Genomic DNA, 24,143 nt, shown 5'->3' with positions numbered 1-24,143 from the left:
TATGCAAACCCAAATTCACTGAGATGATTTGGGATCTACTCTGGATGCTCCTTGATGCTCTCACACCTAGCAGGCTTCCAACTTGGGCATCTCATACACTGTAGGCAGCACAGATGGAGCCTAAAACACTCCTAAGCCCTCCATCAGTAAGGAGCTGCACGAGGACAGCCTGAGGTTGTGCTCAAGTTAACCACAGCGATCAGCTGAGCAAGCTGATCTCCAGAGGTCCTTCCTAAGCAAAATGACCAAGTGTAAGTTTCAGCTACTGATTTTTCAAGACCTCTGGGATGAACTGCTCTCCAAGTGGTTACTCCCACTATACTTGGCTAACAGCCTTTGACTTCTCCCATCACAGCTAACACTTTCTGTGCCTTCAATGCAAGGAGACAAGCAGGGTGGATCACCTACACATAACTGAAACTCAAATCCCTTGTACCTGTGTTGACTGTAGAGCTCCCTCCCTGTTCAGCTCCAGGCAAGCGTGGACAACTGTGACCCTCACCTTACCTGTGTTACCCTGACCAGGGAGAAGTCAGCTCACCACAAAAAGGGCACTGGATGAGGCGCAGTGCCGCAGCAAACACCAAGCTAATGTAGAGGAAGTGCAGGTTTCCCACAATTCACTCAACAGGCAAGCTGGCTTTATTGTTTTTCCACTGTATATACAAGTAATCTAGGTCTTCTGTACATTCCATTAATAGGAAATTCTTTAAATTATTAACATAATAAATAAAATTTACTCAGCTGTGCAAGTCAGAGCACAAAATTAATTGCACCACTACCAAAGTAGATAGCTCATCAAAGCACATATTTCAAGTTAAAAGCAAGATGCCAGGACTGAAAGGCATGATTGAGGCACTTGCAGTTTAAAATACCTGTGGTTTATCTCACTCCTTTACCACACAAAGCTGTGAACGAGAAACGGGGTGTTATCCCCTATCCTATACCTTTTCCCTAAAGTAGGATTTCTGTAGAAAAATATCCTTTGATCATTAAGCAACATAATTCATAAATTATTCTGCTCCTTTTTTGAGTACTCAAACATCCTCTGCCATTCATGCTGACTAATGCAATGGAGCAGAAGGGGAACTGGGAAAGCATTTTGAAGAAAGCTCCACAGAACACCTTTAAAAGATGTTCCCCGAGAGATAGAGTCACTGCAGCTGCACACAGAACTGACAAAAAGCCCTTAAGACTCAGGGCTGCAGCATCGATTTCAAAGAAGATTCATCCTGAGCAGCCTCCCAGTTCAACAGCAGTGTGAAATCGCACTGTCACATCACACACACACCAACCCACATAAATGTGCGGTGCTTGGTGTGCTGAAGGAAAATGGAGGGAATGCTGGAATCACAACATAAGGGACCCTACTATTCAACTCAGTGGCTGGGTGCTTAAAAATGGAATGTGTTTTAAGCTAGACCATAATATATACAATCAAATGCAGTGATGGAGAACTAAGAGCCTGTATTTCAAAAGTGCGCTTAGCGTATGGTAGTCTCTTCCACACAGCGAGAAAGGCAGCTGCTTTATATCCAGATTGTGAGAAAGTTTGGCCAGTTTGGGACAGTTCAAGAACACCTCTGCAGAACAGTCAGTAGTCCCAGCTGATATCATCTTTCTGTAGTGAAGTCTGTATGGTCTGCATGTCTCTCAACAACTGAAGATTCTTGCGACTCTTCTCTCCAGGTTTCACTTTGATGGGACCAGCATTCTTTCCTTTTGTGGTTACTGTAGTTGTTACTTTAACCTCACTAACAGGGAACCTGCTGTCTTTCATTGGTTTAGCAGAAGTCTTTTTGGACTTGCATTCTCTCTTAAGTCTCTCTAGCTGAAAGAGAAGCCCAAAAAAACTATTAAGGAGTGACCTTGTTTCATTTCATATTCAGCAATTCTTCCAAACAGCTGAAATATCCCACCACTTATTTCACCCAGCTAAGCAAATGGATGCCTCCAAGTCACCCTGAATAATAAATATTTTCCTTACAAAGCATTGTTATATTTACACCTATGGTTAGCTTATAGTCTGAACTACTAGGTTATCTCTTTAAAAACTGACAGGTTCATTATGGGGAAATATCTCTATCAGGAATGTAAAAGTTACGGGTGAAAAAGTTGACTTGTCACTGTTACCAACTAGTGATAAAAAAAAAAAAAGGTAGAAAAGTTTTTCTACATACGTACTAATGATTTTAATAGCTATTCACTGTCAGAGATGTAGCTTTATAAAGAATACCAGCACCCTGCTGGAGTGAAGAGGCAGTATCCACACACAGCACTGTAAATAAGACTCCATACGTTCCAGCAAAGATTGAGCTGGCACAGGGCTGAATGGGGAACTGGGCAGTCTGAGGTGCAGACACATTCATATGCCCAAACTGCAACACAGGTGGCTTCTATAGCTCCCCTCCCTTCAGGCAGAGGTGCTTCCTCCTCCCAGTTTACAGCTTGCAGCAGTTTTCCTAAATCCTGGCTCCTAAACTTTTGCCAATAGCATATGCAGCATCATGACTACTGGGAACTACAGCACATCTGCTTCTCTGCAGCAGTTCCTCTGAAGATAAGAGATCAAAAGTGAGTAATGCAAACATTTCATATGTCCATTCTGGATGTCAGCAGCAGAGCTCTCAACGCATATTTTATGTATCAGTTATGTCAGGTAAGGGCAAGTCTCTGTTCATATGAACTGAACCAGATTAAACACATGGGGTTAAGCTCTTTGAAAGGAATTCACTAAAATTAATGAAGATGAAAGAAAACAGAAAGTACGTTTTAGAGTTTTGAACGAACAAGCTACACTATTCAAAACATTTTGAAAGTTATAAAATAAGCAAAACAGGCATTTTGGGTCTTTTAAAATGCAAATCAAAACATAAATAGGTCATTTACTCAAAGTAAAGGAAAACTGTTAAACGATGTTCTAGAGACAAGAGGTGTAAAATGCGATGCGAGAACATGCCCAGGAAAGGATGAAGAGTGGGCACAAGGGTGACAGAAAGGATATTTCTGCAAAAATACTGGGACAGAAGGATGGAAGTATTCAGACTAACTTTGGGACATCGCAGCTAGAGCTATGCAATACTACTCCAAAGTAGTTATTTCTGCTTCATTCAACTACTGCTAGATTAGTATTTAGCACTAAAAAAGCCACTTAAGTCAGCAACTCTCCATGAGGATGAACACAGTCAAAAGAAACTCACCTGCAACTGATGCCTCCGAACTTTGCTGATCTGGTCTGCCTTTGCTTCCATCTTTCCCACCAGTGCCTCAAGTTCCCTCTCCAGATCTTCCTTGACTGCAGTGGTGGGGGCTTCCTGGATGAGCTTTGACAGCTGCTGGTGATCACTAGCATAGAATTCAGACAGAACAAGGCTTACATTAAGCTCCCTTGGCTTCTACTGTTTACACTCCCAGTTCAGAAATAACATTTTTAGGAAACCAGAGCATCAACAGCCAGATATGACCAACACACCATAACAAACCAGTAAGAACAGTTTTGCTGGTTTGTAGCACATCCTGGTGGCAGGCTGCTCCAATGTTAAGTCTTAATAACATAAGTAGTTTCCAACTTAAAATCACACATTCAAAGTGACCAAATAACCCTTTGAGAGCATGATCTCAGCACTCATTCAGTTTTGTGTATCTGTACCTACTGCAGTTGCCCAGTACAGTAACAATTATGGTCTGTTAACCAGTACAAGCAAAACCCCTAGTAAAGCTGTCTTTTAATGGAGTATCTGTCCACATCCTGGTTTTGGCTAGGACAGAGTTAATTTTCTTTGTAGTAGCTGATACAGTGCTGTGTTTTGGATTTGATATGAAAATAATGTTGATAACACCCTGACGTTTTTGTTATTGCTGAGCAGTGCCATGGGCTTTTCAGCATCTCCTGCTCTGCCAGTGAGGAGGTAGACAAGAAGCTGGGGAGGGGGGATAGCTGGGACAGCCGATCCATATTGGCCAAAGGGATTCCATACCACAGAATGTCATCCTCAATGTATAAGCTGGGGGGAGCTGGCTAGGAGGGGCCCATTGCTGCTGGGGACAGGCTGGGCATCAATCAAAAGGTGGTGAGCAATTGTACTGAGCATTGCATAGTTTTTCTCCTTGGGTTTTATTCTTCTCTTCCCTTTTGATAACTATTATCATTACATTTTACTTCATTTCAATTATTAAACTGCCCTTATTTATACCAATGGGTTTTACCTTTTCCCAATTTTCCTCCCCATCCCACCACAGTGGAATGAGCAAGCAGCTGCATGGTACTTAGCTACTGGCTGGGATTAAACTTCGACACTCCTTTTTGGCACCCAGTGTGGGGCACAAGAGGTTGAGGTAATGACAGATCTGACCAGAGTATGTGAAAACAGATTTTTTTTTTTTATAGACATTCATTGTATTGGCTTGATAGTGGCTGGTCACAATGCTGATTTATAGTACAATGGAGTCCCTGCCGTGAAATTCCTCTCAGGGAGCGGGGTGGTGTTTCCTCAGCACCGCCGTCCCTCCGCACTGCGGGAGCCTCCTACTGGGGAAGTTTTGTAATTACACCTTTCACCTTTGCTCCTTGGAGAGCCAACCTGCGGAGGAGGTATCCTCCCACACCTTCTGCTTCTTCTCCAGGATAATTACAATAGTGCTTGAGAACTCTGAATATCCTTAAGATGTTAAAACCAGCACAGTCTTAGTGCTAGGAAGCAGCATGGTGCTGAATGTGGTTCAGATCAGGGGAGGGTGTGTCTCTGGGAGCAGTGAGCTGAGTGGGACTGAGTTACTGTTTAAACCCCACAAACAGTAAGCTTTCTTTTGCACAAAAGACAGTATATGGAGAATACACACTATAGGGAACCCTGACTTTTAGCTGTGGGACCAAAAGGAGGACATGAGGAAGTAGCATGGAATAACTACCTCAATCATAGAGGCAGGGAAAAAACAAACAGCAACTTTCCTGAAGAATTCCCATTTGTGTTTAAGTCTCCAGTGGCCAGCTCCCCAGACAGAGTGGCAGGGCTGATCTTATTCCTGATCCTGTGAAAAGGAATTTTAATTTGTTTTTACGGAAATGGAGAATCCTAAGACCAATATTAGAGGAGCCTTGTCTCCAGCCAGTGCAGGAGAGGGACAGCCGGCTTTACTGGACTGTGTGGATCAGATGGCCTGGCACATCAGCCCCACGGGAGTACTAGTAGACTCTGGTCCACAGTGCACCTAATGCCATCAAGCTGTACAGGGGCAGAACCCATTTGTATTTCTGGAGTGACAGGGGGATCCCAACAGCTGACAGTCTTGGAGGCTGAAATCAGCCAGAGTGATTGGCAAAAGCACCCCAGTGCAACTGGCCCAGAGGCTCTGTGCACCCTTGGAACAGACTGTCTCAGAAGGGGGCATTTTAAGGACCCAAAAGGCTACTGGTGGGCTTTCTGTATAGCTGCCTTGGAGACAAAGGAAATGAAGCAGCTCTCTACTCTGCCCGGTCTCTCAAGAGTACCCTTCTGTTGTGGAAGGTCAAAGAACAACAGGTAATAGAATGATTTGGGTTGGAAGGGACCTTAAAAGATCACCTAGTTCCAAACCCCCTACCACAGGCAGAGACACTTTCCACTAGACTAAGCTGCTCAGAGCCCCATCAAGCCTGACCTTGAATACTTCCAGGAACGGGGCATCCACATCTTCTCTGGACAACCTGTTCTAGTGCCTCATCATCCTCACAGTAAAGAATTTCTTCCTAATATCTAACCTAAACCTGCTCTCTTTCAGTTTGAAGCCATTACACCCTCATCATTGTAAAAAGTCCCTCTCTAGCTCTCTTATAGCCTCCTTTGAGCACTGAAAGGCCACAATGAGGTCTCCCTGGAGCCTTCGTTTCTCCAGGCTGAAAAACCCCAGCTCTTTCAGTCTGTCTTCACAGGAGAGGTGCTCCAGCTCTCTGATCATCTTTGTAGTCTCCTCTGGACCTACTCAAACAGGTCCATATCTTTCTTATGTTAGGAGTGCCAGAGCTGGACACAGCACTCCAGGTGAGGTCTCACCAGCGCAGAGTAGAGGGGCAGAATTCACTCCCTCAACCTGCTGGCCATGCTGCTTTTGATGTAGCCCAGGATAGGGTTGGCTTTCTGGGCTGCAAATGCACACTGCCAGCTCATGTCCACCCTCTCATCCACCACAACCTCCAAGTGACTTCAGCATGCAGCTATCCATACACTACCTTTTCCTGCCCCGAAAGACTTCTGACAGATGAGTCCAAAGTCATGGACTAAATGAACTCGATAGACTAGTACAGGAATGGTCCACAGACTGTGGGAATGATATGTGTGTGTGCACGCATCAAAAGACTGGAAAGGTGATGGTGGTTAACTGGGATATACTGGAAAGTGTGTAGCTTGGGCAGGACATAAATGATACAGTATAAGGGTGTATAGTGCCCATCCCAACAGGGTGGAGGGGATGGGGGTGTGGGGAGGGGAGGGGAGAGCAAGTGGCTGTGTGGTACTTAGCTGCTGTCTGGGTTTAAACCACAATAATCCACTACATCAAGGCTGCTGCCACACTTCACTGCCTCTTCTGAATTCAATATTGCTGCATATAAACACAGGCATGGTGTCCAGATTGTTTAGCAGAATCTCTCTCTAACTGCAAGGAGAAATGACAGCCTCTGTAGCCAGCAGAACAAAGACTTCCTAAACTAACACCTTTCTCAAGCAAAATATAAAACATATATTCATAATCTGCAGTGGAGAATATATCAAACTCACAAACTCATCTGTCCAAATTCATCTTGTAAAGTCAGCAACACTTCTGAGAGCTCTTCCTGAGATGAAGACGATTCCATTGGGAGGGATGGCCTTCTGCTTTTGCTGGCAGGACAAGCAGTGCTGATGGGTTTTGCCAGTGGAGTATCGTTTACCACATGTCTGTTACACAAAGCTTTCGTGTGTTGTTTCATCAGGTGTAGCACGTGTTGCACATTGGCAGCAACTGAATGACTGGGACTGGTAGACTGGAAGGAAAAGTGAAAGAGACTTCTTTTAAATGGCATTGATAATGATAATTGATAACACCGAAGAATATTTAACAACAGTAACACTTTTGTTTTACTGCCAAGAATGTATTTTTTGTTTGAATTAACATTTGTTTGAATTAATAAGCACTAACAAGAACAGCTTGTCAAGCAGCATAATGCAGACCTGTTTTTGGAAATGCCAGCTCAGCAAGTTATCAATATCCAACAAGTATTTTGAAGACTAACTGAACAAAAGCATCAAAGAAAATTAAATGATGTGACCACTGGGTGTCAGGAGTGCACCAAGTCAAAGTCACTTAAGGAGCTGCAGCTACTGAGCATTAAGCTTATCAGCTCACCTTCCCAGCCACAAAGGGTACATCACCCAGACACAGTCTGTAATGGGGCTGCACAGTGGAACGGCTTCCAACAGGGCATTTCTGGAAAGGAAGAAGAGAAATATTTAGCAAAGATTAGACTACAGCAAACCCATTTTCCCTTTACTATGTAATAAAGGAAGAAACCTGCTTCTCGATCACATGCACACATCCTTATTTAAGTCCTCAGTAACTGCCTTTCTCTTCTCCCCATCTTACCTTCTCTGTCTGCTTAGCTTTTTTCCTGGGTTGTCTTGCTTTTGGAGAAAGCAATGGTGATGCTGCTTGAATCAGTAGTCTGTTGGTTTCCAGGCCTGTCTGAAGCTTTAATTGAGGGAATAAGAGGAGTTACTGAAATTATATTAATAAATAATGAGAGAGAGAGAGTAAGCAGAGAATTGCAAATCAAGAGTTTTTAAAATACAGGCTCTCTGAAAGCAAGGGCTGTAAATTTTTAGGATACTTTTCCTTTCCAAGGTCCATTTAAACATTAAATACTTCCTCTGGTAGCACTACTCATCAGTAATCCTAGTAAATTAGAGAATTAGCCTTACTGCATTAGCCCCACACAGGCAAGTGCCAAAACATCAGCTGTGCTTTATACTTGACAAAGTAGTAGGGAAATCCAAGCCACCCAACCCCATGGCATAGAGTTAACAGGCAACTACTTCTGTTTTATTGACAGAACTCCAAACAAACACAATAAACACCCAACCACCAAACCATCTTTTGAAAGAGTTAAGTTTAGAACTCCCTGTTGACAGTGAATCATTTATGCTTTGCTGTTGGCTTGATAACAGCATGTTGCCAGGACATGGCATGGCTTTACAAATCATGTCATAACCAATCTCATCTAGAAGCATTCACAGTACAATTTTTCATGATGAATTTGAGATACCCCTTTCCCCATCACAGCAAACTCATGGCAAAGGTTAGAGCCTAACACATTACCTCCATAATTCTTCAGCAAACAATAAGCATTTAACAAACACTGCACATCCAGGTTAGGAGAAGACCAGCATCCTTATGGGCTCATAACCAAGAGTGCATTGTCTCTTTTTTACCTTCTTCTGTTTTAATTACAATTATCAACAGGGAGCACACTTGTTGACCTTGATCTACTTAGAGATCCTCATGCACACTCAATTCTTTATTAGTCTGAATTTTTACTCCTCTTTTCCAACTAACTTATTTAGTAGAGAAATCAAAGCTTCAGTGCACAGGTGCTGTTAGAAAAAGCTCAGAGAACTTCAGAACATGTGGTACCCCAAACAGGAGAAAAAAGAAATAAGGAAAAAAAAAAAAAGACTAAACCCAGGATTTCATTATTCTTTGATGTATATGGGAAGCACTTTCAGTAAGCTTAGCTGAAAATCTGATAAAAAGGAAGAGCTAATTACAGTGCATAGCAGTGCAAAAGAAATTTCCTGTTGGTTACCTCAGCTGCTTTTTCCTGAACAAGCTTCCTTGCATGTTCTTCCTCCCAAAGCTTCTGTTCCAGCTCTTTCATTTTTTTCTAGTCAAAGATGAATAAAAATAATAGCATTACTAATGAAACCATTTTTTCATCTTGAAGCCTACAATACTAAGAGCTTGAGCAAAACTATGAGTTCAGCTTATGACTTAGAGGCAAGTGAAACAAAGGTAATTTAGCATTAGAACAATTGCTGATGCTTTGTCTGTATAGGCATAAATACAGCAGTCAAAAATCTTATGCTTAAAACTTGATTTTTCTATTGTTACTTCCATAATTGATATATGAATTTAGGTCACAGCTGACAGCAATACACAAAGGTATCTCCCTCTCCAGCTGTAAAAACACTCTAGAAAGTAAGTTGCTTTGTGTACATTATCCTCCAAGATTCTGTACTACAAAAGAGCTAACAAAGACATATCATGTATCATCCTAAGGCGAGAGAAGACTTGCTTTACTTAGATCACTAATGGTATTTTTGCTAAAATCTGTAACTTACAGTCTTACAAGAAAAGAATTTTTGAACATCTAGCCACCATCCTAATAAAGAAGAGGGAGGAAAGTTTGTATGATGCCTTTAAACAAAACTGAAGTAATTTCACGTTTTTATCGCAAAAGCATGTAAGAACTCTTCTGAAACCCCTTTTCAAAGAAAAAGTTTAAGGGCAAAACCAGACATTTCTTTGTAAACCCTCCAACAAATGAAAACCTTGTTTAAATTTCAGGATACACTGAAATTCCCAATGTGAAAGTTATCAAGTAGCTGACTTTACACAGTAGAGAGAAAAAATAATCCTGAGCTCCAGTACACAAAACAACTTCCCTTCTCTCCCCACAAAGACTGATAACTCAAAGCCACTAATCAAACTTAAGGCAGAAAAGCATGAAATACAGAGCAACAGCTGTATTTGTACACTTCTGTTTGTTTATAAATGCACTACACTGAAGAAGAAAATAATTTCAGTTTTTCTTTACTTAAGCATTAACTGCAAGAATAATGTAATGAGCTGTTATACAAAGGTGTTAAAAGGCAAAAGCCTGGATAAACGTTCAGGACAAAGGCACTATATAAAGGAATCAACTTTTTCTGTTGAATACAAGAACCCTCCTGATGATTGTTTTTTCCATTCTAAACAGATGTACTCCAGGTAACTTGTTTTCTGACCTTGTGCCCACTTACTGGCATAGCTCTTGATTTCCTTGTGTTCAGTCTATAAGGATCTTTTATTAGCCTGTGAAGTCTTGACAGAATTTTCAGTAAGAAAAATATTCTGTTTAAAGTGAAGATTGTCATGAAGCTGGGCCAAGGCTTTTATTCTGAAATGAATAAATATTCCCTCAGCTAGCTGTCCAGCTGCACAGCAAGTGTATATCTTACTGTATCATCCGTGATAGACCCTATTAGAAATTATATACTCAAGTTAGATTCCTAAAATAATTCTGTTTTCTTGTTTATAGAAGAAAGTATTGCACAGATCACTCAACTATCTTCAATAAAGAGAGGCCACAGGGGCAAGCAAACAGACCCTCCCTGCTAGTACTGCCCATCATCTAAGATAGCACTACAAAGCAAGCTGGCTGCCTAAACAGTCTGCTTGATCAGCAGTAGCCACTGCAAAGAATTTAAATGAAAAACATAGAAACAAAGTATTTCAATTTCTCTTAGAAAACGGGCAAAAATAGACATTAAGTCTCATGCAATCACCTCACTCAGAGAATCACAGAATCATAGGATGGTTTGGTTTTAAAGGGATCCTTAAAGGTCACTTAAGCCCAAGCCCCCTGCCATGGGCAGGAACACCTTCCACTAGACTATGTTTCTCAGAGCCCTGTCCAACCTGATTTTGAATATTTCCAGGAATGGGGGCATCTACAACCTCTCTGGACAACCTGTTCCAGCATTTTGCCACCCTCATTGTAAAACATTTCTTCCTTGTATTTAGTCTAAGTCTATCCTCTTCCAGTTTAAAACTACTGCCCCTTGTCCTACTGCTACAGGCCCTGCTAAAACATCTGTCCCCATTTTTCTCATAAGCCCCTTTAAGTACTTTAAGTACTGCAAGGCCACAACAAGATCTCCCTGCAGCCTTCTTTTCTCCAGGCTAAACAACTCCAACCCTCTCAGCCTGTCTTCATAGGAGAGATGTTCCAGCCCTCTGACCATTTTTGAGGCCTCCTCTGGACCTGATCCAAGAGGTCCATGTTTTTCCTGTTCTGGGGACCCCATAGCTGGATGCAGCACTCCAGGCAGAGTCCCACAAGGGCATAGTAGAGGGGGACAATCACCTCCCTTGGCCTGCTGGCCACACTGCTCCTGATGCAGCCCAAGATATGGTTGGCATTCTGGGCTGTGAGTGCACACTGTTGGCTCATGTCCAGTTTTTTATGCACAAGAGCCCACAAGTCCTTCTTGTCAGGGCTGCTCTCAATCCTTTTACTCTCCAGCCTGGGGGGAAGGTGCCCTGACCCACAAGTAGCACCTTGCACTTGGCCTCATTGACCCTCATGAGGTTCCTGTGGGTAGGCTTCCTGAGCTTGTCCAGGACCCTCTGGATGGCATTCTATCCCTCAAAAAACTTCAACCAAAGACAGAAAGTTATGAGACCTCACAGATAAAGAACACCTAAATGTCATAAAATTGGCTGCTGGGATAAGCATCCAAATTAGTTCCACCAGAGAGGAAATGTCTCCAGAGTAAAGACAGCTTTTACCTCTGTGCTTCGCTGCCTTGCAAATTAGCATCTGCTGGGCAGCTGAGCAGTCAGTGTCACCCAGCTGAAACAGGGAAGCTGCTGCTTCTCACCACCTGGCAATGAGAGGGCAGAGGAAAAGCTAGAGGTGTGGGTAGTGCACAGCCACAACAGGATGCGAAGTTTCATCACTTCTGTTCGCAGAAATGGTGGGGGTTTATTAAGTTTCATTGTTAGCACTAAAATCAATTACTGTGAACCACAGTTGTTCAAAAAGCATCATCCACACATACATTCAAATTCTGGTCACTTGTCTACATACAAGACCAAAGCCCAAATTGCATTTTTAGGAAACAACCCTGTCCTTACTCCATTCTCAGACAGAGATATGTTCAGATCTTTTCAGCCAGCTATCCAGAGACTGCACTGCAGGACTACACTTGCAATAAACATGCCTCAAAAGCATTTCTAGGGTAAGTACTCCTATTACAGGTACTTCACAGAAATAGGAATGTCAGCATTTCCTTTTCCACAGGTAATATTAACATTAGCAAATTGCTTGAAGATAATATACTTATAGGGCCAGACAGTGGCTCTGCAGAGATGAAATGCTCTCAGTAAGACCCACCCACAGCTTGTGCCCTGGCAGTGCCTGAAATCAGAGGCAGTTAAATTAGTGCTTGCTCATGAGCAGTCACCTCATCACTTTCCATCCATTTCAATGCACCATGTATGAAAGTCTTTATTTCTTGCTTCAAATTCAACTTGAAAACAGTCCTGTGGTCCCATGGTCATAACTACAGATCAAAGATGAAACAGATGCAACTGTTCTGATCAGGGAGTACAGTCACTCCTTCAGGACTATAAGGTAACACCTAGCACACAGATGCTCACATAGGAACATATCCCATAACCACAGACGCAGACAGACCTGTGAACCAGAAAATGGCTCATCATCACAAGGTAAATGACCTTTAGTCATAGCTAGATCCATATCTTTTTCAGTTCCCAGAATTGCTTCAAAATTGTGTGAACACCCAATTCCACTAAAACAGATTTAACTGCAACAGCTGCTAATTCATAAAGAAGCAAAGACATCTAGCTAGATCCAGAAAAAAAAAATAAGGCTGAAATGATTTTCACTAGCCACACACAAAAAGGCAAACAACCCAGCTTTATTAAACTTCAGTTGCTACCAGAAAAAAACTTGGTAAAAGCCCTTCAGAGGGAATTCTAGTTGCTGAACCAGTTATTACAACTTTGACCCTGGAGGAAACTACTGCTTCTTTCACTGAACAAGACCCAGAAGACACTTATTTCTTTTCACAAGTGTTTGGCCAAAGTCAACAATGGAGACACTTGTACTCCACAACTGCAGCTCACCACAATGGAGTGTCAGGATCTTAAACAGCTTGTTACAGCTGCCTTGGCTCAGGGACTTACAAGAATAGTTGTGATGTCTAAAGGTCCTGCAGCAAACCAAGTAGCTAAAGATTTAATACCAAACATCTCCTTACATACTCCTGGAGATATACCATCTACTTCAGCACCTGGTAAATGCTGGTATGCAGGGTGGCAAGCCTGTGATTTTGACAGGACCCAGACCTGCCATCCTCAATACCACCATCTAATCATGTACTATCTGGTCCTTTTGGGGGAGCAGGGAAGAAACTTGCAGGTGGAAGCCTCTCCCTGGTTAAGTTCTCTGTAGTTTCCAGGCTTGGGAGACTTGTGGTCTCTACAGCAGCAGAAAGAGGTAAGTGCACGGGACCTCAAAAGCCAAAACCACAGTTTGCATGGCAAAGTTTTGGTAGTGAGGAGCTACAGGGGTGGCTTCTGTGAGGAGCAGCTGGAAGCCTTTCCTCTGTCTGAAAGAGCCAATGCCAGCCAGCACCAAGACAGACCCACCACTGGCCAAAGGCTGAGCCCAACAGCAGGGGGGCAGCACCTCTAGAATAAAAGACGTAAGAAGCAGAAGAAAACCTGCTGAGGAGCAGCAGCCAGAAGAGAGGAGAGAGGATATGTGAAAGCAACAGCCCTGCAGACCCCAAAGTCAATGAATGAGACGGAGGAGGTACTCCAGGTGCCAAAGCAGAGATTCTCCTGCAGCCCATGGTGAGATTTGGTTTTATTTCTCATTATAAAATTACAAAAATTATAAAAATTCAAGAGTCAACCCACCACAACAGCATATGACCAAACAGAATCATGTTGAACTCGTAAAAGCTACTGATTCAAAAGGAGTCCTGAAATGGCAGCCTGGTTCAAACCCACTGACAGCCATCCCGTGCCAGAGGCCCTGCAATGCCACACTCCAGAAATCTGCACGCAAAGTAACTAGCAATAATTGTGTTTCTTAAGAAAGAGGGCTAAAAGAAAAAAAAACCCACACACCAAATTCACACAAGTCAAGTTAAACCTGGGTCATAACAGAAAGTAACTGCAAATCATCCAGTAGCAAGGCAACTCAGAAGTTGAGATCTTAGGAATGCCTGCAAAGTTACGTGCCTAGGCACCAACTAAGCACAAAAGAGGAACACGAACAGGTACTGTTAAGGCTTAACAAAACACCAACTCTTGCAGTATACAGTGACCCAGAGCCCATCTAGCCACGCAGACTTTCAGCAATAACTTTAAATTTTTACAACACTTCAGCTTTAAAAAGAAGTTTAGTCACTGTCTTTCTCTACAGCACAAAGTTTTGCTCAGCTCTTTAATTGACATATAGCTATCAAGTGCTGATTACAACAAACAAGACAAATCTGATATAGTATCCAACACAAATGACAGACCTCTGCTATGGACTGCATCGTAGTAAGTCTCCTATACTCTTTTTCCAGCATATCCAGCTTTTCCAATTTAGACTGAACATGTGACTGATTAAGAAGCCGATCTCTCTCCAATGAACCCTTGAAGGGAGAATTGAAAAGGAAAACAATTTATAAGTACAATAATATAAGACCATCTATAGTAAGCCTTGTGTCTGGAGCACAAAGGAGGCCCATAAACAGTGCAAAGGAACTTCTACTTCCTCTGTGCAATTTTAGATGGTGCTACAATCAGGGAGAAAACTTCACTACTGCTCCACCAATGCTGGGGAACTGCATACTCAACCACAGTCTGATGAGAGAAGATTCTGCAGTCTCTCCTTCCTCCAAACCAAGGTTTGGTAAAAAAACAAAACCAAATTCATTATGCAGCTACTAGAGATAGCTTTCTTATATTTTTTTTTCCTTTAGCAAATATTTAACAGACAGAAGTAGAACAGCCATAGAGACCAATGAACAGAGAATTCTAGGTGATCGATACACTTATAAAATTCAAGTTCATTTTAGATATAGGTCAAATCCTAGTCACTCATGGTGGGAAACAAATTTTACTGCTATTTCTACATAATGAGTATTTCACCACTAGTTTATCAAAAGCAGTGCTAGCAAAGAATACCCCCAAAGATCTGAAGAGTGTGAACACAAAAGGGAGTTTTTTTCCAGTGGTACATGGGTATAACTTACATGGGGTAAGTATGAGCTATGGTAGTAAGCCAATCATACCGAAGCAAACAATTCTTATTCATACCAGAGCCTGATACTGCCTTAGAAATAGGTGCACAAAGAAAATACCAGGGTCATGAGAAGACTAGGAAATGTAAGTAGGGAAACTATCCACAACTAAGTATATAAAGGCCAGCTGAAATAGACATCCACACTTCAAAGTATGAATATCACAGAAACTATGAAAAATCATGACATAGTTAATGATTATGATTTAACTCTGAGATAATTTTGAGAACACACCTGTTTCTCCAAGAGATGAGATTTCTCATTTTCTGCATGCTGGATCATTTTTCTCATGTAGTCCAGCTGTTTCTCTAGAAGACTGCACCGAGACTCTGCAGCTGCCAGCTGAGAAGCCAGTTCTGAAGATAACAGAAGGCAGAAAACTGAAATCATGTACTGTTTGGTTCTGGGATTTTTTTCTGTTTTCAAGACAGTTCCAAAACAAACAAGTAAAGGACCATCTCAACAAACTCACATATTATGCCTAATTAACTTCTGTATGCACATAAATCCTTAAAACAAAGTATGTTTTTAAATTATTTTTTATAACTCCATGTGTCATTGCAAATTAAGAGATGCTGAAAGTAAATTGAAATTACTTCACGTATCAATAGAAATAAGGTTTCATCCACGTCAGTGTTCTGTAGTATCCATACAAAGTTTTGCAAACAACCTTGATTTTTCTTTGACACTTCAGTCTTGTCATGCTCTTTATGTTCCATTTGTTCACTCAGTACTTTCTTATAGTCTGCTGTTTCCCTGCTGAGGTGTTTTACATTCTCCTCCGCCTGAAACCTTTCCAACTCCAGCCGATGAATTTTTTCCTGGAGATTCTTCAGAGCAGAAAATATGGCTGTAATGAACAAGTACTTTTTGTTAGATATCATTAAATCACCACTTCAAGGCAACATTGAACTTGAAATGTTTCTATAAAAGCATGTTATGTAACAAAGCCAAAATGTTCCTTACAAGCATCCAACACTCCTTCCAGGAATTAAGACCTGCTTCCCTTTAAACCATAGCTGATTCTAAAACTAGTCTCAAACAAATAGATGCCCTTGGTGCACACCTTTCACCTGATACATTTAGGAAATATACAACTATATCCCAGAACAAGGCATGTAAATATTATGTTGGTTAAGTGCAAACAGTGCATGCCCTGACTCTTTATCGAAAGGAAAAAAAAGTTACAACTAGATAGTCAAAATACTGGCAGTTCTCTGTATAATTACTCATAGCCACAGAGTATAATAAAGGTTAGCTATCAGAAGGGCTATAGAAGTGCTTATTTCTAAGTGGAATTCTTTTTTAATTGTTCTGGTTTTGCTCGTGTTTCCCTCCTCTCCCCAAAAACATGCATCTCCTTTGTGCTGAACCATTTTCCCCTTTCTGTTGCATTCCCAGCTTTAGCAATTACTAAACAAAGCCTTTATATATTCATCACCACAAAAAGAAAAGCAGATGTAATAGAATTCACATCACCTTGCAATTAGACCATCTGCTGGTAATCTGATGTATTGCATCTCTTAGCTGTATTGTTTAATTCTGTAAAGGGATCCATAACCATAAATCCCTTCCCCTATATAGGTGTGCTAAAGTAAAACACAAGAACATCTGTACATACAGCTCATATAGCAGACTAATCTGCAAGGCAGCATTAGCACACTCCTTTGTGCTTAAATCCACTCCAGAGAAAGAATATACCTTTATTACAGAATGCATGAGCACTACAGAAGTTGGGATTGCATCAGATTACCAAAAATAAAAAAAAAAGGGGAAAAATATTTATCAGAACAAGTTTTCCAGAGTAAAAATTTATCAAATCTTGAAATGCAGAATAGCATGAGAGTATCACATCAGTAAGAACTACCTGCTTTAAGGTAACTGTTAAGTACATAAGTAGTGACAGCAGTCACAGTTAAGGGGAAGTTATTAATAATTTGGCCCTATTTGCTATATCAGAGTCACCAACTGCACCCTGTTCTCTCTTTATAATACTGTTCCTAGAATTCAGTTGAAATGGGCATAGCTGAAACTATAAACATATTTGTTACTATTATCCTTAAAAGCTAAATTGAAACCCCTGTATATTCACAACAATGACTAACAAAATACAGCAATAAAGCAACTCAAGCAATGAATAGATAAAGGTGAAACCCAAGAAGATGCCAAGTATCATTCAGCCATTTCTATTAGAGTATTAAAGCCAACTATGCATGGTGAGACACACACAGATACAACACAAAGAAATTAAAACCAGAATAAACAGAATTTACCATACTCAATTTCAGGATTTTTCAATATGATTTTTTTTAACATGGGAGGGTGGAAGGAGCAATAAGGATCCTCAATAACAATCAAATCAATTTTCCCATTTGAAGTTAATTACCATATTCTTACACTTACTGAAGTATACACTCCAGATCATTTCTGCATTTTTATAGGCTATGCAAAAAGAGAAATACATTGGATCACACTCAGGCTCGATTCGATTTTCAGTATGTATTCATATTTACTTACACTTCAACATTTTTTGAAAATAAAAATATTTGTTAATTTTTAAAAAGGGATATAATTTATCCAGTTGTCTTCCATCATCTGTACTTACTTTCCAGTTGGCAGATTCCCTGTTTGAAACTAAGTTGCCAAGTGGAAACTTAAGAGTCAAAGGTTTGTTGCTAATGCAACATACACAATCTACAAAAATACATCTACATCAGTAATTCATAAGGAAGTTCTTTTCTGCACATCCAATTTTTCATCTGTTACAAGATTCTTTCAGTTTTGTGTCAACAGCACTCTCAGAACTGATGGTATTGAGAGTATATACTGGAATTTAAATAGCACTTCAAGAATTAAGATTTCACCTACTAGGTAACTAACATATAAGCCTCTAGTAATTCAGACGTGAACTGTGTTATTGGAACAGGGACTTAAGGGTATCATTCTGATTTTTTACTTAGTTTAAGTAATATTAGGATTCATCCTAAGTATTTCTCACTTTTTTCCCCTATAAGGAAAAAATACAAAGTTGTTCATAACTTTAAGCCTCCATGCCACTCCAGCCTCAAAGGAACATTATTGCAATGAACCCGAGCCAAACATCTTATCAAAGGATCAGTCCTGCTCTAGTCTCCCAACTCTTTATGCTGCCTCCTGTACCTACCCCCCACAAGGCAGCTTTGGAATACATCTCACTGCATGACAAGCCAATTCACTAAAATAACAGAAAACTAAACAAGAATGGTTTTTGTCCTGTCAGGCAAGACATATCTGGAGATAAACACCAGGACCAGAGTGGGAAAGGAGGGAGAAAGAATAGCCTAGAAACAAGAAAGAATAAATGGGAGTAAAATTGCCTCCCTTTCTAGTGTGGTGAGCTCTCAGTTCAGCATTGTGCTCCTCTCTGTATCCTCTAAGTCTTCGCTGACACGATAAATACTTGACACACCCTTTGACCATGACAAGCCTTACGGTTTCTGTCAGACCAAACCTCTTCCTTTGGTCCAAACCATTCTGAGGACTTAAGTCTCCTTATTTCTAACTCAGCTGTGAACTCGGGAGAGGAAAGATTAAAAGAGAGGAGGACTAAAGAAGGGGCAAAGAAAACACGTCAGTACAACTTCAGAAAGCACTCACACACTTTTACAGTTCTCTACTACCAAAGAACAGCATCTTTCTCCAGCTGTAAGATGACCTTTCTCATCAGGTGTTCTTCAGAAAGAGAAGAGCAAAGGGCCTACAAAACAGGTGACCTGGACATCACTGGGAAGTGATAAAAGGATAAAAAGACTGCAACCTTTGTAGATGTGGAGCACACACATGTATTTATTTTACCACATGATTTGGAAACAGGAAGAAAACAACTTTGATGAACTATTACCTCTGCTATGACTTTCAGGATATGGAATTACTGGTTTCCATGGGGAGCGCTGCAAATCAGAATTAATAAATGGCTTGTAATTTGGATATTCTATAAATGAAGTTGCAGAGAGTCCATCTGTGACTGATGTAGAGTTATGAGCTTTGTGCAGATCATCCTGAAAATAAAAAAAAAAGATGTTATTCACATTTTTGCTTGTCGCAATAACAAAAATAAAGAAAAGTAGAATTCTATCAGATGATGTGTGGAAGTACTACTGCAGGAGACTCTTATACCACAAAAGCTGTATTTCCTTTCTTAGGTTGTGTCATTTTTACATCCAACTCCCCCTCAATTAAAAACAGTATCTAAGAGAAAAATGTCTCTCGTACGAGTTTCCAATTTCCACTTTTATTTTGCATTTACTGATACTGTCACTTACTGGGAGAAGGCAATACAGTCAGCTGGAAAACAACTGCCTTGTTAATTACTGCTTGTATTCACTGCACATGAGGTACTGCACTAAGGTGGCCAAAGCTGATAAGGCACACCCAGGACCACAGTTCTACATCCCCCCATCCAACACAACAGCTCACTGACTGCAGATGGGGCACAGGACACTCTCACCTCACCCTCTCAACTGCAGAGTCCCAACCCCTCTCTTGCACTGGCTTCAATTCATCTTTCCTATCTTTCCATTAATATATTGAACCTCTCAAGACACCTGGTTAGTGGAATCAGCACAGGAAAAGCAGAGCAGATCACGGCCAGGAAGGTACTCCTGCCTCTAAGCAGCAATACGCCCTTTGATCAGCTTGAGACTGCTCTCAAAAACATGACCACAGAGACCACGGTCTTCCAAGCAGTCTACACCAACTCTCCAAACATCTGCTGTGTTTTGGATGTTGCAACGACCAGAGGGGACCCCCTGGATGTGAAGACTCTATGCAGATGGAATACCATTAAGCCATGTGCTTTCTAACCTGATTCTTCTAAGCAAATGGGACACAGCACTTGGATTACCATGTTTATGGGTTTGACTCAAACTGGCTACCTGGCCTAAGCTTTCTGATCTGTGTACATGAATTAAATGGTAGATGAATGCTTGTTTTTAATGTGCAAGAGTAATTCCTCTCCACTGTGCCCAACACTAAACATTTCAGTGGCAGAATCTGAAGGTAGCCTAGGAGAGAAGTGGGCTGCAGGCAGATGTGAAGCTCCTACAGCTTTCCCCCTCCACTAGTATGTCAGCTGAGGAACTGCTGATCTTGGCAGGCTGATTTTAAGCTTTTGCAAATACCAATCATTGGGAGCATATCATGACCTAAATTGAAATACAGAAAGTATTAAGTATCTCATAACAAATTCGACAACAGCCCAAAATGCACTATGAGGAGGAAAAATAATACAGGAAAAAAAATAAGAAAATTTGTAAGTTACTTAAAACCCATACACAGCTAATTTCCACTTATAAAGAAAGTGATTTGTCATGGACAAGAAATTAGGATCTTAAGAACTCCGAATGCATCAATTGGTGTTTCTAAGCACAGTTTTATGAATGCTTTGCAGTTTGTGTTTATAATATTTTCCTACACAACATAATGACTTTTCTCAAAATAACCGCATTTGCACAAGAAGTTTTGCTACCACAGAAAATCAATTAAAACACTAATCCCTAATTAAGAATACCTTATTACAAATATTTTGAAGAAGTGTTGTATGCATGCAAATACACAGTGTTTTATGTTCAGCAGCCTCACTGGTCCAATCAGAACATGTGAATTTAAGACTGAAAGCTTGTTAGGTGCTAACATGAAGACCTAAATCTCACTCTTGCAAAAATACCATCAATGTCACAGGAAATTGCACTGATGAACACAGAATACTAAGACCAAATGATGAATTAAAAATGAACCAAGCAAGACACAGTGCTTGCAGCAGGCAATAAAAGAACAGCAGCGACATAAGCCTCAACAACCCAAACAACAGTCACAATTGATTCAAATATCAATATACTGTCTGCTATTGATTCAAATCAAAGGTATCCCATGAAACAGTCAAAAGAAAAAGGGGAATCTGAAACCAAAGTAGGGCTGACAGCATCACAATCTTCCTAGATGTCTCTACCATCTTTTATGTCTTTATAGGTAAAGTCTTGTCTGAGAATTAAATACAACTACATAAAACCACCAAACTACAGGAGTTCCTTTGTTTGTTTTTAATTGGCACAAGTAGCATTTTCCTAGCCAACAGCAGACCAATTTGAAAGAAAAAGCTGGCATACTCAGAACACTTGAACACCAAGTCACACAAAGCAAAGAAAATAGAGGCTTTTGACTAGTTGTATGTCTTCCAAAATCCACCTGGATGCAGGGAACAGGCACTAATTCGAATAGTGTAATAGTCAGTACAGATATCTGCTTGAAATAAATACTGAAAAAATTTTGCTGGAATATGATATATTGTACGGGCAATCATTCTTTACTTCAGTCTAAATAACCATTTGCTACTAAGTGCATTTTCCTTATATATTTAAGCAAAAGACTATCTTATATTCAGTTTCACAAAAAGGGACTTTAAATAAGTCGACTGAATACTTTGGGAAAGTTTATGAAACAGCATCAAGGAATTTCCCCATCAGAAAGTTCAAACTCCAACATCACAGCAATTCTCCGCTCTTCTCTCTGGTTTCTCTCAAGTCATTAAAAATCCTCCAAGTCTGTTCCTGCTCTTGGAAAATCTCATGGGGAGCATCATGCTCCAGTGCTCAGGAAGATCATGAAACATTAAAAAAAAAAAAAAACCACCATAATTCAGGAAACTCTGTATAATTTGCTCTGAATCTCAGCTAGGCCACATTTGCTCACTACATCTCCTCTCCCTCTTTCAGGGTACTCCCTCTAGTCTTTCCTTCCTTATGCCACGCTAAAGCCTCAGAATAGTAAATGAAGAGGCTTAACAGTCCCAGAATGAGCCAAGTGCACCAGTATTACATAACAGTAGTGAGCTGAGCACATTTAATCTCCACAGGCCTGCAGACATAACCTTCCAAAATTCATTGCTTCTACGACTGCCTATCAACTGCCTACTCAAGCATGCAGAAGGGAACGTTAAAAACACAGAGCAGCGATAGCTGAACACACCACCAGCACACAGCAACCTCCTCGAGCTCTCAAAGGCTGAACACAATAGGGAAAAAAAAAAAAAAGACACAACCTCATATGGAAAGTTTTCCAAAAAAAATCAGCAATTTGGGACTGGGGGGACACTTTTCAAAGCAAACAACTTGTATAGATAGTAAAAATGACCCACCATGATGTTGTTACTTCCCTGCCACAATAAAGAGATATAACACACCACAAAAAACTATGCAGAAGGCAGTGGTGTATCAATCTTTTCAGTAAGGAAAAAACCACCTGTTTTTCTTGTTATCTTACACAAACGTACTAGATCCATGGGCAGTAAAAATAACAATGCTTTATAAACAAACTGTAGAACTAAAGAGAGAAGGACACAACATCTTTCAGGCAATAACTGCAGCAAGGAAGCATGAAGGGACAAAGTCAGCACGACTGCCACTGGAAAAAGGGACTAAATTAGAGTGGCAATAGCAAGTTTTTCTGTGGGTGCTCAGAACCAAAAAAAAAAAATAAAGAGAAAAAGAGACTGATGCTTGGTAATGCTTTAAATGACACACTTGGCTAAAAAAAAAACCAAACCCAGGAAAACTATGTAGGGATTTAGAAAAAAAAAGAATAACAAGGTACCGAGTTTACTAAGCATAAAATATCCAAGAACCCTGTTATTAGAACTTTCAAAGTAGTCATTTTGGAGAGGCAATTTCAATTAACCACCTGCCATCTTCCCTTAGTACTGTATAACTAGGAAAGTGAAGAAGGAAGTTGGCCCTATCACCCAGAGGCCAACTTAAGTGCTGTCTGTGCCTCCCTGATACAGACAGAGTCAGGAGCACTCTACATTTTAATAACATCTCTAGTTAAATGCAGACATAAAAAAGTTCACTTAGTTAAGCAATTACATCAAATGGGGGGGGGGGAAATGTTGGCACAACACAGCATTTTTTGTAAAGTGTCTGCTGTAGAATGCCAAATGTATTAAAAGCAACTGTTTTCCAAGTTTGGAAAACATTAAATTTGTTTCCGCTTCTTTTTTTTGAACACATACAATTAGTCTGCAGTGGGCAAGTTTTTTTCCCCCCAAAGTTTTGTTTTGCTAACTAAATTAATTAAACGGCCTACATTTACCTACTGAATACTAAAACTAGTCTTCTGACATCCTCCTCTAGGCATCCTAGAAAAAAATACCAGTCAGGAAGGAACACAGCGGCCCTCAAATTACTCTTGCTGGTACAGGTGTAACTGTAGGCTCACAACGCAGGAGAGGAGACACACAACAGAGAACCCCGAGACGGGAGCTCACCATGCAGGCAGTGAGACCCCCAAACTGTGAGTCCTCCTAAGATAGACCTCACACGCCATCATGCTGCACCCTTTTCACCATCTCTGCTCCTCCAAAGCACGTATAAAGACACAGCTTTTCACAAATTTTGCCACTGCTCCTCTACACTCCGCATCTTCAGAGGGATACGGACGAGGATATTCCGGTCCCCCGTGTGCAACCACCTGCACGGTGCTCCCACCAAGCTGCCAGGTGCTCCCACGTGCGCCTGAGGGCACAGGAACACACCAGAGCTGAGCCTCAGCTTCAGGTAACGTTTTCGACTTACAAAGACAAACCACCAGAGGCTCAATCCGGCTCTCCCAGCTTTCTGCTGGGAAACCTGGGCTCGCTGCGCTCACCCGGCTGACCCAGCGCTGCACCACCACGGCTTTAACTGAGCCCCGCCTGGCCTTGGAGCAGGAGTTTTCAAAGGCATGACCCCAAGTTATTACTGAGAATAAACCGAATTCAAAATTTTATTCCCATTCACTTACAGACAGCACTTCCAGACACTGGTACGGGGACAGCAAGAAGGCTGGTTTCAACAGCAGAGTATTTGTCTCTTTATAAAACATACGCGCGTATACCATGCACACACATATACATATACATAGATAAATATACACATATATATACGTAAACATACACATAGATATATACATATATATATATACACATACATATATAGTCTTTAACAGACAAGCCAGCTTCCATCGCCCTTA

At 40.9% G+C, this 24,143-nt stretch overlaps 1 protein-coding gene across 2 annotated transcripts; it reads right to left on the bottom strand.

Annotated features, from left to right (window-relative positions):
- Nucleotides 1–609: 609 nt before the first annotated feature.
- On the bottom strand, nucleotides 610–23,474 carry CEP57 (centrosomal protein 57). Of its 2 annotated transcripts, XM_018071093.1 has the most exons (11): nucleotides 23,448–23,474; nucleotides 18,982–19,138; nucleotides 15,772–15,951; nucleotides 15,336–15,457; nucleotides 14,334–14,450; nucleotides 8,816–8,893; nucleotides 7,597–7,701; nucleotides 7,360–7,440; nucleotides 6,753–6,997; nucleotides 3,201–3,345; nucleotides 610–1,831 (listed from the first exon to the last, which is right to left on the bottom strand). In XM_018071093.1, the coding sequence occupies exons 1-11, from the start codon at nucleotides 23,460–23,462 to the stop codon at nucleotides 1,595–1,597; spliced, it is 1,482 nt and encodes a 493-aa protein (XP_017926582.1). In that variant the 5' UTR covers nucleotides 23,463–23,474; the 3' UTR covers nucleotides 610–1,594. The 2 variants fall into 2 exon arrangements, with proteins under 2 accessions (XP_017926582.1, XP_017926583.1); XM_018071094.1 differs by lacking the exon at nucleotides 14,334–14,450.
- Nucleotides 23,475–24,143: the final 669 nt, after the last annotated feature.

The sequence above is a fragment of the Manacus vitellinus genome, unplaced genomic scaffold (assembly GCF_001715985.3).
Source record: "Manacus vitellinus isolate BGI_N305 unplaced genomic scaffold, ASM171598v3 scaffold_2_pilon, whole genome shotgun sequence".
NCBI lineage: Eukaryota > Metazoa > Chordata > Aves > Passeriformes > Pipridae > Manacus > Manacus vitellinus.
Note: the sequence above shows the minus strand (reverse complement) of the source record. Positions and strands in the feature narration are given on the sequence as shown.

Excerpts from the sequence above, each read along its gene's own strand:
- CEP57 (XM_018071093.1), bottom strand. Across the intron at positions 15,952-18,981 it reads TCCTGAAAGTCATAGCAGAG|CCATATTTTCTGCTCTGAAG; the intron begins GTAATAGTTCAT and ends TGTTCATTACAG. Across the intron at positions 3,346-6,752 it reads GAATTTGGACAGATGAGTTT|TGATCACCAGCAGCTGTCAA; the intron begins GTGAGTTTGATA and ends ATTCTATGCTAG.